Source organism: Strongylocentrotus purpuratus, unplaced genomic scaffold (genome assembly GCF_000002235.5).
Source record: "Strongylocentrotus purpuratus isolate Spur 01 unplaced genomic scaffold, Spur_5.0 spur5_scaffold_8, whole genome shotgun sequence".
In the NCBI taxonomy this organism is placed as follows: domain Eukaryota; kingdom Metazoa; phylum Echinodermata; class Echinoidea; order Camarodonta; family Strongylocentrotidae; genus Strongylocentrotus; species Strongylocentrotus purpuratus.
Genome location: NW_022145614.1, coordinates 3556909 through 3573826, shown reverse-complemented (window position 1 = coordinate 3573826; position 16918 = coordinate 3556909). Strand labels below are relative to the sequence as shown.

General features: G+C 36.6%; 1 protein-coding gene and 1 long non-coding RNA gene across 3 annotated transcripts; one reads left to right on the top strand and one right to left on the bottom strand.

Moving 5' to 3' along the window:
• The first annotated feature begins 202 nt into the window (after window positions 1–202).
• LOC115920133 lies at window positions 203–4005 on the top strand. Its single transcript, XR_004062189.1, has 2 exons — window positions 203–3700; window positions 3741–4005. It is a non-coding gene; the product is annotated as an uncharacterized LOC115920133 (long non-coding RNA).
• Window positions 4006–4280: 275 nt separating this feature from the next.
• Window positions 4281–12939, bottom strand: LOC763247 (homocysteine-responsive endoplasmic reticulum-resident ubiquitin-like domain member 2 protein). Of its 2 annotated transcripts, XM_011683773.2 has the most exons (8): window positions 12819–12939; window positions 12194–12347; window positions 11437–11514; window positions 10168–10364; window positions 9248–9385; window positions 6223–6618; window positions 5650–5779; window positions 4281–5352 (listed from the first exon to the last, which is right to left on the bottom strand). In XM_011683773.2, exons 1-8 carry the CDS (start codon window positions 12824–12826, stop codon window positions 5179–5181), a joined length of 1275 nt encoding a protein of 424 aa, XP_011682075.1. In that variant the 5' UTR covers window positions 12827–12939; the 3' UTR covers window positions 4281–5178. The 2 variants fall into 2 exon arrangements, with proteins under 2 accessions (XP_011682075.1, XP_001199154.2); XM_001199154.4 differs by having other exon boundaries at window positions 12194–12939.
• Between the last annotated feature and the right edge of the window lie 3979 nt (window positions 12940–16918).

Sequence of the window (16918 nt, the reverse complement as noted above, 5' to 3'; positions counted from 1 at the left end):
CATAATTTTGGTGAAACTTAAAGGCACACTGCCATACTTGTAGCTACTTGCTCCCTCTATATAGAAAACTTCCCCAATCGGTGCCTGTTGGTCCCCCATGATCCTCTTTTTCTTATGTTAAATGAGAGCTGAGTTAATGAGATAGCCACCTGTCACAGTGACCTCGATGGCTCTCTGTGTGGTCTAATCCCTTCTGGCCCAGTAGTGGTGACGGTCTTTAAAAACAAATTCAGTGGTACAGGGGCTTCTACCTAGATTAGGGTTATGTTACATATACAAAATCCTCTTGCTGTGCTTGCATGCTCTTTTACTAGTCATGAATTGAAGCAGGTGTGGTACCACCGATTAGAGAGCACAAATAGGGGTGGTGGAATCCCACCCTTCTCGAATCTAGGTGTAGGGAATGTGAATGCATCTGTGAGTTTCAATTGCCGAGATGGCATGATAATACTACAGGCTGTACAAGGGATGTACCAATTTCTTTATTCATTATGAGGGTAAAATATCACTCTTCAATGTTTATTTTGAAAGGAATGTCCCATTTACAGGAGTTTAATTTGTGCACTGCCATAAATCTTTGTTAACTCTAGGGTATACACAGTATCTTTTACACACACATTTTTAAATAGGGACAAGCATACCATTTCTACTAGCGCTTTATTTTAACAAATAGTACCCTTCAAATGATACAAGCTCCATGTTTACGAGCTAAATCTGCTTGTAAAACTTGAATGTACAGTGTACTGCAATTTTCTATTCTCTTATGACAAATTGATTGTTGCAGCCTATTTATCCATTAAAATTGGGAAAAGAGGTATCTCAATTCAAACTGATAAAGATAAAAATGGACAATAATGACTCGCAATAGCAATCAGATAACGCTGCATCTAAGAAATACAGCATGTTTATATTGAATATTGAAGTGTAGAGTTTAGATCGACAGAATTCTCAAATGCGAAAAAAGCATGCTTCTAATATGGTACATGTATTATATATATTTTGTTTAATCAATGAAGCTGCTTGCATTTTTAATGAAGTAATCTTTAGCTCATTTTTTTTTCTCTTAAAAAACTTGCCATGTAGAACAAAAAATTTTGTGTTTGCAATTAACTCATATTTGCTAGCCATAGTTTGTAAGATAAAAGAAATATTCTGTATGCTATGTGTACAATAAGTGATCTTGGTTGAAAGTTGAAAGGACTGAATACAAATGTATATGAAGAGAATTAAACAATGACTAAATGTAAACTACTGTGGCTCTATTTCTCTTGCTCTGATATTATGAAATACTTCAGTCACTAAATATCTTATGGGAGGCTATTTTGTTTAAAAACAACAAATTTATGATAATCTTAAAATTTCTATCAAACTGTATTTCAACAAAAGTGAGAATTTCACTTGAAAATGTTTAAGTAATGTTTTTAATGTTTAATTAAAGTGGTCTTCATTTATGGTAAAAGTTGAAATGAATTTTAGTTCAATCAACAAAACCCATGACAGTGAATGTTCAAGACTTCAAAGAAATGTTATTTGGTAGAAAAGCTTGAATATATAAAGAGAGCGAATATATATCAAGATAGTAGTCTTGACTGCATGTCATTTGGTAAACCATGTCCCATTGGTAGACTTTGCTCATTTGCTGCAAATGCAAATGAATCATGTTACTTTTCTTCATATAATAAATATAATTAACATGAACACAACTTACACAAAATAACATCTCAATAGATTCTTTATATAATCATTTATTTTAAAACATAATATTTACAATCACCACCATGTCAGTACAGATAAGCTCAAGAAAAGAAAAACTTATATAATGAATTAATTTTCTTAGAAATTCATACCATGAAAAATTAGCAAAATTTCATTCATCCGACTATTCTCTGGAGAAGCAGATAAATTGAATGGAACTAGAGTCCACATACAATGCATATCATTCATCACCTGTTTTTGAGTCTGTGTGTATTTTTACATGCAATTTCTCAAATATTTAAATAATCTCAATTTCAAAGATGGTGGTATGACCTTCATAAATTTGCGATCGAACGTTTATAAAGGTTTAACTTAACTGCAATAACTAATATGCTCTGTTCTGGAGTAGATCAAGCAGTAACATGAATAGTCATCAGATATGTTTCCTAACAAGCTCGGGTTTTCGGAGGAAAAAAAAAGATGTCTGTTCTAGCGTTCACCTTACCATACTCTCTTTTGAAATGCACTCTAAATTGCTAATACATCATCTACCAAACAAGCATTCTCTTCTCATATAATCCATTTTTTTCTTTTTCACCTTTTTATTGCATTTTTTGGTACATTGGAAGTTGTGGGCTACATACATATCAAGGCCTCATTCATGTCTCAAAACTTGAACATCAAAATAGCACATTAAAGTAAATAAGTATGCTGTATTGAGGGAATTTTATTTCCTTGCATCCGTCTATATATCTATACTTCTTCTCTTCTCTTCTCACAGTTAAACTGATAAATAATCAGCTGACAAATTCAACCAGCTTCTTTAGCTAGGTCACAGTTCACTCTTCTCTTTTTTTCTTCATTAAACAAAAAAACCTAACTACCGCTATATCAACAGCAAAAAGGGTCTCTCTGATCCCCATTCTTTCATTGTAATATCATTATTTATAAACTAATTCCTTGTTCCTCCACCAGATATATAATAATAATAATATTGGGTTCTTGTATAGCGCACATATCTGTGGGACTTAACACTCCTGGCGCTTCTGACCATTACCCTGGCTTCAGCATGGCTGCCATTACGGCGCTCTAGCATTTCAAGAAATTAATTCATGTCGGGTACCCATTTACATCACTTGGGTTAAGTGTCGCAAATGTAGATCAATGTCTTGCCAAAGGACATTCGTACCGCGGCGGGACTCGACCACGACACCTCTACACACCTCTATAACATGCCACCTTCTTTCCACATCATATGTTACACATTATCTTATTAAACATGAACAAAGAAACAAAGGTATTAAAAGACATTACTGATTTTGATAAAGCAAGTCAAAGTCATGGACAAATGACTAATTGAATACACAAATAATTATAAGGAAGGTAGGATCAAACTAACAATATAGATAGATGCCCATGTAATAAAGTAGTACGCTTAAAAGCTTTTATATCTTAAAACAAGAAAGGAGCTTTTACTCATTAAAAAAAAATCTCTCATACTTTCTTTTAAGTATTCTAATATGAACATAACATTTGTAGCTTAGTGAGTCACATGGTGTAGTGGACATAATTCTAATAGCATTCACCTCTGCATGCATTTGCAAACCGTCTAAAAGAATAGTACCAATTCTCAAGGAATATGGTTTGCTTTCAAGCAGAAATATTGTATTTTCTTCTTTAAAAACATAAAAAGCTTCCCATCTCTTTTTGCATGCAGTATCTCTATATAAAAATACAGTAGAAATACATATGTCATCTTGTTGAGAAATACATGATTCATGACAATTTGATTTTCAGCTTTAGCTGTTATCTTCTCTACATCAAACAATGCAATAATTATATGGTAATAGTACAGGTCAAATGAAAAATAAGCCTTTGTTGCCATATAACAATTCTATGGCCCGAATTCACAAAGGAGGTTTGTCGACAAACCGAGGTTTATGTACGTCATATGACGCGTTTTGACGCGTTTTTTACAAACCTGGTTTGTAAAAAACAAAAGGAGGTTTGTCGAAACAAAAGGAGGTTTGTCGAAACAAAAGGAGGTTTGTCGACAAACCGAGGTTGGCGACAAACCTCCTTTGTGAATTCGGGCCTATATGTAATTCAAGATACATTAGGATAAATTTATAGAAATCAAAACAACAAATCTTTTCTTGTTTTTCTTTGTATACCACCTAAGAAATTAACATACCGGGTACCAGCTTATATTTTTCATTTTTATCATAATGATAAAAACTATTTTATCAAAAAAACTTCTTTAGTTAATTTGAGAAATAATCTAAGAGACAAAAAGTGCTACCTTAAAAATCCTTTCAAAAATGATACCTTGTTTCCTATAGATAAATGAATCACAAACACCATAGTATATGCATCTTCATGTAAAGATTGCTTGGATGCTTCACATCTATGACTACAAATGTGAACAACAAAAAGGAGGTTTCTCAGGATCCTTTCGAAGATTGACCAACAAACAGATGGTTCAGAAAAAAACTTTAAAACAATGGCAACGAAATTGTCAAACAGCGCTTCATTAGGATTTAGGTCTGGCAAATAAACTGAGAGTGAATGGGAAGGGGTGGGCAGTCAAAGATGACCAAAATCACATCTTAACTTTCCTCCGAACAAATCAATATGGAATGTGTTCTACCTACATACACTGTTTGTAATGCTAAATAATCAGATAAAAGTAAGTACTTCTACAGATAAATAAATGAAGCCATGCTTTTGTGCAAATCAAATTCTCTTTGATCTTTGTCAAAACAACAAATAAGATCACTAGGCAGACATACATTGCTACAGAACTAAAGTGAAGTAAATAGAACACTTAATTCTATTATATCTAAACAACCCTTCTTGCTGATCATTCACAAACCCTTTTTTCTTCAAAAATGATCAACATGTGGGATATTTTATAGAAGTTCACTAGTACATATTTTTTGAAAAAATAACCACACCAAAATTAACATGCACCCGCCTTCAGCTGAAATTCATGAAATTGTAAAACATGATTTAGAGAATGCTGTCAAGAAGTTGTGCGACACATTCACTGCTGTGTCAAAGACAAGTCTTAAAAGTAGCATCATCATTTCAAGTAAAATTAGAAAAATATAAAATCGTAGGAGTGTCCCCTACAATTAAATTTAGGCAAATGGCCTACCAACAATTTTTCATCATATACATGTAATACAGGCTTCTCTGTCATAAGTCACCCGAAGACATTCATATGTCAAGATTCATGGGTTTCTCTGTTCCGTGGCATTAGTAGGTCATAGATTTCATAGGGAGAAATATTTAGTGGATCCTTGTGATGTAGAATTCATCATTTCACAGGGAGATGATAAGATCGTCTCAGTGATGCAAAGTTTAATAATGTGCACTGAACTGTTGAGAATGTCCATGACGTAGGGCACTGCTAAGAAGGTCCGAAGTTTTTAGAGTGTGCAGAGAACTGTTGAGGAGGTCCCTGTGATACAGAGTTCATTAGTTGGCAGGGAACTGTTGAGGAGGACCCTGAGGGAGTATTGATGTAAAGAATGTTGAGACAAAGATCCAAACTGTAAGCAGCATACCAGGCCTAGGAGGTTCTGCTGGTTCAGCTTCTGTGTTACCATCGACATCATCACTGGTACTAGTACTGCTCTCTGACTCATCAGGCTGGTAGACAAAAATACATGAATAAGAATACTTTATTTATATTTTTTTTAAATCATAGAATACTTGACACATGGTCCAAGAGGTAATCAAGGCTTCTCTACTATAAGTAATGTAATAATGAACATCAGTCTATACCTCTTTCTACAAGCTTCCACATCTGTTAAAATTAAACCTCTTGAAGTGATGGATTAATATTTCAATCACATAGGGATGAAATTATATCAAATTTGGATTTAAAACATAAGAATTCTTGGTTTGTATTTACAATAGCTTAATGGTACATCCTAGTAAACTAACCTGATTATCATTTGGTTCTTGTTCCCCATCTTGGGGCATGGCTTCCTCCCTAGGGGGTTGCTCTTGGGGTGGGGTGACAGGTGGTCTGGCTCTCAGTCTTCGTCTGAGCTGGAAGTACCCTGATTGATATCTGTACAGTAAAACAAATTCAAAATACATTGCAATTAAATTACTGATCAAATATATTTCTTTATTAATTCATCTTAAACAACTTCTTTATTAGCTATTCATTAAATCAATAAACATTGGAGTGGATCTTGGATTTTAAGATGGTTGTAAACACATGCTTCTGTGGCAATTGTTCTGCAATCAATTTCACACATGAATGAATTCCTAACTTTAACCCTAGACCCAACACTATACCTAGCCCAAACCCATAACCTAACAGAACCTAGGGAGAATTGCAACCTTAACCCTAACACTATACCTTTGAAAAAACAAAGCCCAGGACAAATGTCACTGGTTCAGATGTGGATCAGATAAGGACATGGATGAATGGTCCCTAGTAAAGATAACTCACACTCTGAATTTCAATTGAAGCACATAGTGTAAAGGAATAGTAATGTTACTTACAGGTACAGGACAAAGACGGCTCCTGCAACCATCAAGAATCTATGGATGGATGAATAGAAATAGACGATACTCAGCAGGATTCCAAACCGACAGAGAGTGAACGTCCAATCCAGCCAATCTCTCCTTGCCCCTTCCTCATCAATATCACCTCCACCCCCACCCACATTCATTCTCTGTGGGGGTGGGGCAGCAGCAGGGGCAGCTGGAGCAGCAGCAGCAGCAGCCTGGGGTGGGGCTGCTTCCCCTGGTTGAGCAGGCGCTGGGGCGGGGTGGGGTTGGTTGATAGTGGTAGCAGGGTGGGGTACTGTAGGTGGTAACCATGGTGATGAAGTCATTGGATAAGCTGGGTTCCAACCTGCCTGCATACCACCGCTACTTGCTGCCATCATACTCGCACTGTCAAATTCAAAGTTGGAAAATGTCTAAATGAATGATGACAACAAACATTTTTTTAAATATTTAATTAATACTGCTAAAATAATTAGAAGCTGATGACAAATTAAGTGGTAAATAACTTACAGACAAAATACACCTATTTGCTTCAATTCAATTTTCACTGTTCAATGTTCTAAACAATTTTGAATAAATATATCCTACTACATGTAGATATACCTTGGAAATACCTTGGAAGTAGGCATTTAAAGTTAAAAACTTATTTGCCTCTCGTTGACATTCAGATGAAGAATCCATATTTTGGCACATGTTTAGTGGCGCTATACAGCAATTGACGAACATGGACAAGCGAAGGACTCCTCTGGGTCAAATTGATCTTTTCTTGACGACCAAAACTTCAACAAATTGGATTTAAAGCTGTTTAGTGACTTGCTCTCCACAACTACAGAGGAGAGGTTGTTCCATTCATTGATACTTCTCTGTGAAAATGATCCATGTCTAAGCTTCGAGTAGACTTTCTTCTTAACGATCTTGTATCGATGGCCACGGGTTCTATTATCAGTTGGATGGTCAAAGAAGTGTGCTAGATCCAGTTCATCTAGGCCATGCATTATTTTGTATATCTGTATCATGTCTGCTCTATGGCGTCTGTAGGCAAGAGATGGTAAGTTGAGATGTTTTAGTCTCTTTTCGTAGCTCAAGTGTCGTAGCATGTGTATTTGGCGGGTTGCTCTACGCTGTACCTTTTCTATTTTCGTGCTGTCTTTTTTCAATACAGGATGCCACACCGTTGAGCAATACTCAAGTCTTGGTCTTATAATTGATTTGTATAGATGTATAAAGCCCGTTTTTTCCAAATTAGAAAATGTCCTCTTGATAATCCCTAGCTTGCGATTTGCAGCAGCACATACTCCATCCACATGACGGGAAAACCTCAATTGCTGGTCAAAGGTTACCCCAAGGTCTGTTTCTACTTCAACGGCAGGAATAGGTATATCTTCGTCTGACATGAAATAATCATAACAAGGATTTCTTCGACCATAGTGGATTACCTTGCACTTCTCTTGATTAAATGGTAGTTGCCACTGATGGGACCATTTTGTGAGCTTTGTTAGATCTGCTTGTAGATTTTTGCCATCCAATGAAGAGTGAATTGGTGAGAAGATTTTGGTGTCATCTGCAAATAGTTTGACTTCTGATTCAGTGTTACATATAATATCTGGAATGTCATTAACATACAACAAGAACAGTGTCGGCCCCAGCACGCTTCCTTGAGCTACGCCGCTGACAACTTTTGATGCACTCGATGGGGTACCGTTTATAACTACCCGCTGATATTCTATTAAAACCGAATATATCTGTATTACACACAAGTCTACCGATTTCAAAATTAGCTTTCATGACAAAAACACTCGTAATCAATCCAATTTATGATATTCTTCTATGTGCAGGGGTCTTGTTAATTATTTTTGAAGGAGGTAATTTGAATTTTATAGGAGGTACCATCACTGCGAGGGAGCGAAGCCACCGAGGGGGGGGGGGTGTGGGAGGGGGGTGTCCCCCCTCCCACGGTAGGGACCTTTTGGGATTTTCCACTTGAAATCGTGCAATCTGGTGCATACCTAAGAAGAAAATTTGTAGTTATCTTTCCTACCTTGTATTACACATATATTGTAATAAACACACATATTGTTCATGTTTAATATTACATGAACAATCATAACTCATAAGAAAAGTTATTAAGTTGATAATTATTTATAACTTTGTACCATTACTGTGTAATTTTTAATTAAACTGAGATGATGCACCATACTCAATCTTTCTACATCATAATTTGTTGAATACATGTACAGTATTTAAATAATGGGCAGCAGAGGCTAGATTTTGATTTTTTTTTTACTTGTGACTTTTATTTGGCGATCGGAAGTTAGTTTTGAATATTCGCTGAGCGCGCGCCTGCATATATCATGCGAGCTAGCTGCGGGGGTCCGCCGGGGACGGCCGTGGCCGGCCTAAACTCAGCCGAGTTCAAAACTCTGTTGCCGATTTGCGCATCTCAGAATCTAAAGTACGTTGTCTCTAGACATTGCACGCACGTGTATAGGCCCCGGTTTCCGTGATCTTCAAATATCAAATCGGCAACGGATAGTTTGGTTACAGCGAGCTAGCTTCAGTTTTGTTATGATCAGTGTGTATATATTTTGTGCAGTGCATCGTATTCTCGCGTGCACATCGGGATCGCAATGGGGTAGGGACGGGCGGGCTTGGCCGCCGCGCTGTGGGGGGAGAACTGCGATGTAACGTTAGATAGATAGGTCTAGGTAAGTACGGACGACGTCGCGTTCGTGATCGTAAGGGATTTCGTCGACTGCGGCCGTGTATGTGCGGCACTAATTATATCTTGGACGAAATTAAGGAAATTTTGGATTAGCATTGATTTAGATCTACTTTCTGTGATTTTTGCAAGGTTTATTATAGGAATTATAGCCGGTAAGAAACGAGTGAATAGGCGGCAAGTTTTACCGGTTACCGGCTTTAAACGACAGCCCTGATGTGACACTATCTTGTTCCAGCGATGAGTTAATGATTTGTTAATACAGCAATGTAGACCATTTATTATACATGTACTCACTATTGCATGTATGCAGCCATCTGTTGTTGTTGGGCATACATGTGCTGCATCCATTGCATTTGTGCTGTAGACATGGAAGAGTTTGGCATTACGCCAGGATGAGGCACAGGGACTGAGCCAGATGTTGAAGGCAAAGGACTAAACAAACAAAAGAAATGACATGTCACAACGTTATGGAAATCAATATAAACTACATGACACAACAGGAGTTAAAAAATAAAAAATAAATCTTTAATTTTTTGCTCCCTTCTCAATTTGTCTATTACGAAGATATCGATTGATTACCAAACAAGGAAATAATTCATTTATGTAATCTATCCCCATATCACTTATTATTCACTAAATGGTACATTACCCTATAAGGAAGTTAAATATTACTAGTCTATTATCATAACTGAAAATACATGTACTGTACATGCTAAATGGATCAATCCAAATCTCCTTTACACAGTATTACACTCAACTGCTTTTGACTTCCACTACAAATGCATATGACACTTTTCTTGATTCTATGTTGCTTACGAGAAGTTTAACCCATACTTCTAAGTTCTACGAGATAAGTCTCTCAGTCTTTCTTTCACGTATTATCTGTTGTTTTCTAAGGATAATTTCACATTAACAATAGAGGGAAAAACATAAAAATGAAAATTCTTCTTAGCCTAGAAAATATCTATATTAGTATACACCATGTCATAATCTTTTACAAAAACTGAGATGAACTATCATAAGTGGCCCAATAAGTAAGCATTTTAGTTGCATGCCTATTTGTTTTTGTTCTCAAAGATCAGCAGAAAAAAGATACACATGTACATGTACATGCATTTTCTGTAAAAGAAGAGAAGCAGATATTGGTCTGTTGGATGGGCATACCATCAAAGTTATAAAAGCACCACATGGCCTATTATCAGTAGTTCACTTACGTGGCATTGGGGTAAACAGTTTGATAGGGCTGTTCAGGTTGAGGGACACGTTGTGCTGACGTTCGTTGTCTGAGACCATCATTATTGGGTAGTACTGTTTCTTTACTCTGTCTGCTACAGCTTCTATCTCTCTTGGCTTGTTCTTCTGGGGATGGTGTACACACCAAGTGAACTGTACATTTATCCTTAGGATCAGTCTAAAGAGACAAACAGACAAGACAAAGTGGAGACCAGTAAAAACAAATGGATTAAAAACAAAAACAGGATGGAGTGGAGAGTGATTCGAGTTCTGAGAATGCTCAAAAAGAGTTCTCATCATTTTTTAATTAAAGATTGCAAGAATTATTGCAAAGATATCTCACATACATGTACATGTAACAATAAAAAAATTAATAGTTTCCTTGTGAAAAAAAGATAAATTTCAACACTGAAGAGTGAAGACACACAGATCTCATACATGTACATGTAGATTGTTAACACCAAGTAAGTTATCCTCCGTACTAGTTGACTGAACATTACGAATCTGAAACCTACATGTAAATATTGCTTAGTCAAACAGTTTCTACCTTCTGGAACCAACTACATGTACATACATGTATACACAGTTCAAGAAAATATGAGAAATTTCATGAACTTCCAAATTTACATCCAAGAAAACTACATTTTAATAATTTGATACCTTAAATTTTGGAAATTATGAAAATAAAAATTGTACTCAAAAATGTGATTTTACTGATTTCACTATTAACTGTTTTTGTTTAACTATACATAATTGAATGTTATTATCCAAAGTTATGAATTTAAAATTATTCTTAACACTTCCTTTAATCACTTTATGCATTCTCATAATTTGTTTTTTAGCAGAGCAACTAATCATCAAACAGTAATTACAAAATTAAAAAAGCAATGTACGGTAAATGTATATATGTAGAGTATAAAGAGTACAAATAATATACAGGTACATAATAATACGGTATTCAATTTTGAAATTTCAACCTTTAACTAATTTATGAATTCATGCCAAATCTTCATTATTGTAATCTTGTTTTTATAAAATTATATTTGTTATCAAATTGTGTACCGGTACTATTCCATTTCAGCATATGGCTGCAATTCTCAATCAACCTTGAATCAAAGCAGATACCAGACCGACACGTATGCCTTTCATTTGGCTGATATCATTGGAGGGAGGGGGGATGCATACAATGTTGAACATGCATACAATTTATGCATGTACGACATGGACATGTATGCTGAAGTTTTACTTACCACATATAGAACATCCTTTAAAAGCAAGTTGTCTTGGAGAAGCTTTCCTGAATATATAATTCTTTGGCTCCTCTCATTCTGTGTAAAAAAGAAAATGTCAAATTGTGCCTGTAAGTTAAACATATCATGTTCTTACAACCTCTGAATAATAGGCACTAGACAATATTGAGCACTCATTTTTTACTTCGGTTTTGGCTCCCTTTTCCAAATCTATTTTTGTTCAGACGTTCCCTTTAAAATCGCAAATCGTAATTCCACTAAATTTTAAAGATTTTTTTTTTTTAGCGTTATGAAGAAGGATGTTCATTATCAATGAAAAAGTTACTTGTGACCTTTCAAGGCTCAGCTCAACAGTGAGCTTTTCTTCAGACTTGGACTTGCAAAACTAAAAGTAAAGAGAGATTTCATTAAAGCCTTTTAAAGGGATTTCTTCTCTTTCTACTTCTTCTTCCAGTCGAGTACCGGCCTCTTAAATAGGGTATTTTTTGTACGTTGTGCTGTGCTTTTGGCCTGTGTACAGGGTTTGGCTGCAAACTTTAATGACTTTGTTTAGGCCTATGTGTTTTTAATCTTTAACTGAGCTTCCTTAGACCTTAGTTTTCAATATCTTCTTTTTTTTAAAAAGGTTTCCGGGCCTAAACCAACATGTAGAGATGCTTGTGACATCGGCATAACTGAATTAAATGAATTCATACTGTACATGTTTTAAACCCATCATTGATTCAGTGGTCTACGAAGTGCAATATCTTTTACTCACGGGGTTAGTTGGATAAACAGCAGACAAATGCTTCTTCAGCTTTCTCACAGTCCATTCAAGAAAACATTCTACAGTCTGATCGCCAACCTCCTGGTTTGGAGCTTTTACAACAAGAGTCAATGGAGAACCCGCTAGAGTCTCCATGTCTAGTGAGCTGAGTTACGATATCAAGTTGGCAGATTTTGTTAACAATTTAAACAAGTCAATCAAGCAATGCCAATGTGAATGTCACTTAATTTTATTTTAATTAAGTTCACAAAATTACAAAATAAAGCAAGTGTCAATTAGAATTGGTACAGATTAGCCTAACATATATTTATATGTATTTTATGAGATGCTTCCATGCTCCACATGTATTCCAATTGTGAATTGATAACTGAAGCTCTGGCTTTGCTGTGATGTTGGCTGACAAACGCCGACGTCCCCAGAGTGTAGTAGGCGGACCCGCTATTGACTATGCCGAATAAGACGTTACGCCGGCGCCGGTACACGTTCACCTGTACAGTCCAGCACCAAAACAATGGAGAGTGGCAGAAATGAGACACAGAATAACAGGCATAAAAGCTAACATTAAGTATATTACAGAAGTGAATTGTGCCCTGAACAAATATACACTACGATTCACCCTAACATTCCCTTGCTTGTTAACCAGAACTTAAGTCTGCTATATTTGTCCGATTGTGAGACAAACAATGCGACATGTCACTCTTAATAGTTCCTTCTTCGATATATACGCGACGCATTAAACAACACGTAAGAATAGCTGAAATATTCGACTAGACAACTACTTGTAGTACACTACACTCTAATATGCAACCAATAGCTAATTTAAAAGAGATATTTTAATAAATAAAAAATATATTTATAACTTCCTATTTACAATATCATATTCTGTTAGATTTTTGAGGTTACTTTGAAAAGTAAATTATATATTTTATGTGTAACCGCAGTTTTTATGGTGAGGTTTGGATAACGTGTAATACCTCGTGTAAACTAGCTTATAACTTCAGTTTTTTGATACACCCAAAATTACGTCAGCTCCGTGTTTGCGCATGGCAGGTCCCGTGATCAGAGGATGGTTAATAATCTAAGGAAATTATAGAAGCGAGCTCGAAGCTCCTTTTCTTGGTCGCTCGATTACCGACACTGATCATTCTAAAAGATTATACCTGAACATTTGCATGTGCAGGATTTTGTGATGAGGGGGGCTAGCTGAAACATAATGTTTTTTTGCCTCAGCGTCCAGAGCTATGATTGGCAGCGAAAATGCCTCTCGAGTCTCGCGATCCTTTGTTTTCCACTTTTCAGACAAGTTTTGTCTCAAAAGTAGATGATACACAATACAAAAATCACTGTTTGTTACACTTGCGTGACATTATAATGGTACGTACTGTAATGGCTCTTAGGCAGAATCTTCAAATCCGTTTAGAGAGTTTGTTACCGGTAACCACTGAACATCGATGTTATCGCGGGTTTGCAAAATATTTTGTTGATTAGGCCTACGTACGTCTCTAGGTGATAACAGTGGAAGAAATTATCTTCCAACTAGCTAGCTATTGTCCTTATTCGATCAATTATATCAGAAAGAGCCTCAATATGTTTGATCTGAAGTTCGCTGCGACAAGCTGGCAGGGGCGTCAATCTGAATTAGACCCGTGGGGGGGGGGGGGGTCGGAGGCCCATAGAATGCGGTGTTTACAGGGTATGATGTGGCATAAGGGTTTACACCCCTCCCAATATAAATTCAGTATCAGAAACGGTGAAATATATAGACTGAATAAAACAAAATAATAAACGAAAGGTTTAATGTTTGCAAGTTTTTCCAAAAAATCGAAAATGTATATTTATAAAACTTACTTTAACAGAATTTTCATATCTCAATAATTTAGAAACCCTTAGATCTATAGGGGAAAAAGTGAGGGGCATATTAAAGCAAGGACCGCAATGGCGCGCTCATCATGGTTTCATAAAACCAGACTCGTTCAGTCGTTCTCATCACTACGTTCTAAAAAAAAATGATGTCAAACGGGTTACAACATTGGTGAACGCGAACGGAGTGGATGTCTCCCCTCTAAATCTCTGTAATGCTATTCTATCCATCTATCTCTCCGTCTCTCTAAATCTTTATCTCTCTCTCTCTCTCTCTCTCTCTCTCTCTCTCTCTCATCCTCTCTTTATCTCCCTCTATCTCTATCTCTCACTTTATCTCTCTCCCTCTTTCTCTATAAACTCTCTCTTTCTCCCTCTATCTCTCTCTATAAACTCTCTCTTTCTCCCTCTATCTCTCTCTCTATATAATCTCTCTTTATCTATCCCTCTCGTACATCGTTTATAACATTATTCTGCCAAAAGGGTGTTTGACGGCACTATTATCTCAATTCAGAGAAACACAGAAAAATAATGTTCTCTTAATCTCTTTGAAAACCTGTAAGGATTCAGAAAAGGCTAAACAAATATTTTAAAAACACTCATTCGTGACTTTGATAGTGTTTATGATAGGCAAGTGACGACACTTGGTATATTTCTATACTTGGCCCAAGCATTTGACATGATTGATCACTGATCATATTTTTTTTGCCAGAAGTTGCTCAACATTTGGGAACATCCCCCTAACTTCCGGAATCATGCCCTGAAATGCCTTCCTGCATTCTTCCACAGAAGAATATTTGAACTGATGTCGGAGGAAGACCAATTCACACCTTAAAGCAGGCGCGGATCCAGGATTTCTTAGGGGAGGGGGCCCAACTTTTTTTTTTTGCTCCCGAAAATTTGAAAATCGCACCGGCCAAAAATTCGTTCAGTGGGGGGGGGGGGGGGGGGGGGGTAGTGAGCACATTTTTTTTTGTTGATCCTCAAATTGTTTTTTTTTTTTTTTTTTTTTTTTTTTTTGCTCCCGAAAATTTGAAAAACGCGCCGGCCAAAAATTCGCTCAGTGGGGGGGGGGGGGGGGGGGGGGGGGGGGGGGGGGGGGGGTTAGAGAGTACATTTTTTTTTGGATCCTCAAAAAAATTTCAATTTGCACCCCCCCCCCCCCCCTTGAGCGCCAGGGGGGGGGGGCCAACCCCCCAAAAAGGTAAAAATCACGTGATTTTACATGATTTTTTTCTCAAGGGGGGGGGGGCCCGGGCCCCCCGGGCCCCCCCCCCCCCCCACCTAGATCCGCCACTGCCTTAAAGCGAGGGAGAAATGAAGGAAATGGAAAAAAAAGAACTTGAGATAATAATTCGTCCCTGTTTTCACGAAGTGACGGTAGAGCGCGCAACTAAAAGAAAGTTAGTTTTGAATAAATCGCTTTCAAAGGTTCAAACCTTAATCTCAACCTCTGTAATGTATCAAAGGAAAATAAATTTTATATCCTGGGATAGAACATATCTCAATGTTTACTTCTATGTTTAATTATTTCCATAATTTCTTATATTTTTTGGGAAATGAGCTGTAAACATTACCGTCACTTCGTGAAAACACGAAATTCAAGGACGCGCTGTGATTTTGTTTTCACGAAGTGACGGTAGGTAGCCGCGCGCGTAAAACATATGGGATTTTCGCGCGTGGATGGAATTCCCGAAATGGACACTAAATACGGCAAAACGATTTGTTTAATTGATGTACAGATAAAATAATTCAAACTGTGAGATAGAGTACATTTCCTCTTTCTGTAGCTGCTTTTTCATTTCTCTGTGTGAACTGCTAACACAACCGTCATTTCGTGAAAACACAAATTACATAGAACGCTTTGATTTTGTTTTCACGAAGTGACGGTACGTAGCCGCGCGCGTAAAACGTATGGGACTTTTCCCTCGTTGATGGAATTCTCGAAATGGACACTAAATACGGCAATATGTTTTGTTTAATTGATGTACAGATACAATAATGCGAACTGAGAGATAGAGTACATTTTCCTCGTTTGGTAGCTGTTTTTTTTAATTGATAAGAATAAACTGAATGTCTCTGTATGAACTGTTAACTTAGCCGTCATTTCGTGAAAACACAAATCACATAGAACGCTTGGATTTGTTTTCACGAAGTGACGGCTCGTAGCCGAGCGCGTATAAAACATATGGGATTTTTATTGTGTGAAGCAATTTCATGAGATAGAGACTGAAATACGGCAACATTACTTGTTTAATAGATGTATGGATAAAATAAGAGCACCTTTTCTTCTTTTTATAATTATGATGTTAGATGTATGATGTCAGTTTTTGTTCACGAAGCTACGGTTCACAATAAATTAACTATCAATAGCACAGATTGGAAAGCACAATCAACTTTGTTTCTACCAAGTGCTTTTAAAATGATTAATAAACTATATTCTCTTTAATCTTAAGCAAAAAATGGATATTATGTATTTAATATTCTTTGAGGTGTAATTATCAGGTACATTGTATGTAGGAGGGACTAACGATTGCACTAAAGTTACTATATACTTTCCACTCAAGAACACGTTCAAGTAGTCTCTCCCCTCCCCCCCCCCCTCTCTCTCTCTCTCTCTCTCTCTCTTTACCCCCTTCCATCTCCCCTTAATATCACACAAATTCTGCCATTTCTTGTTGAAATTCATGCGGGTGATATTAGGGCTTTTGCTACTCTATTACTATGAGGAATTTAATTTTTTTTTAGAGAGGGGCCTAGCTAAATATATTTTTTCACATAGGAAATAAAGCAAATATGTTAAGAAATATTTGTGAATGAAGGAAAAAGATTCAGTATTGATCATTGACCATAATC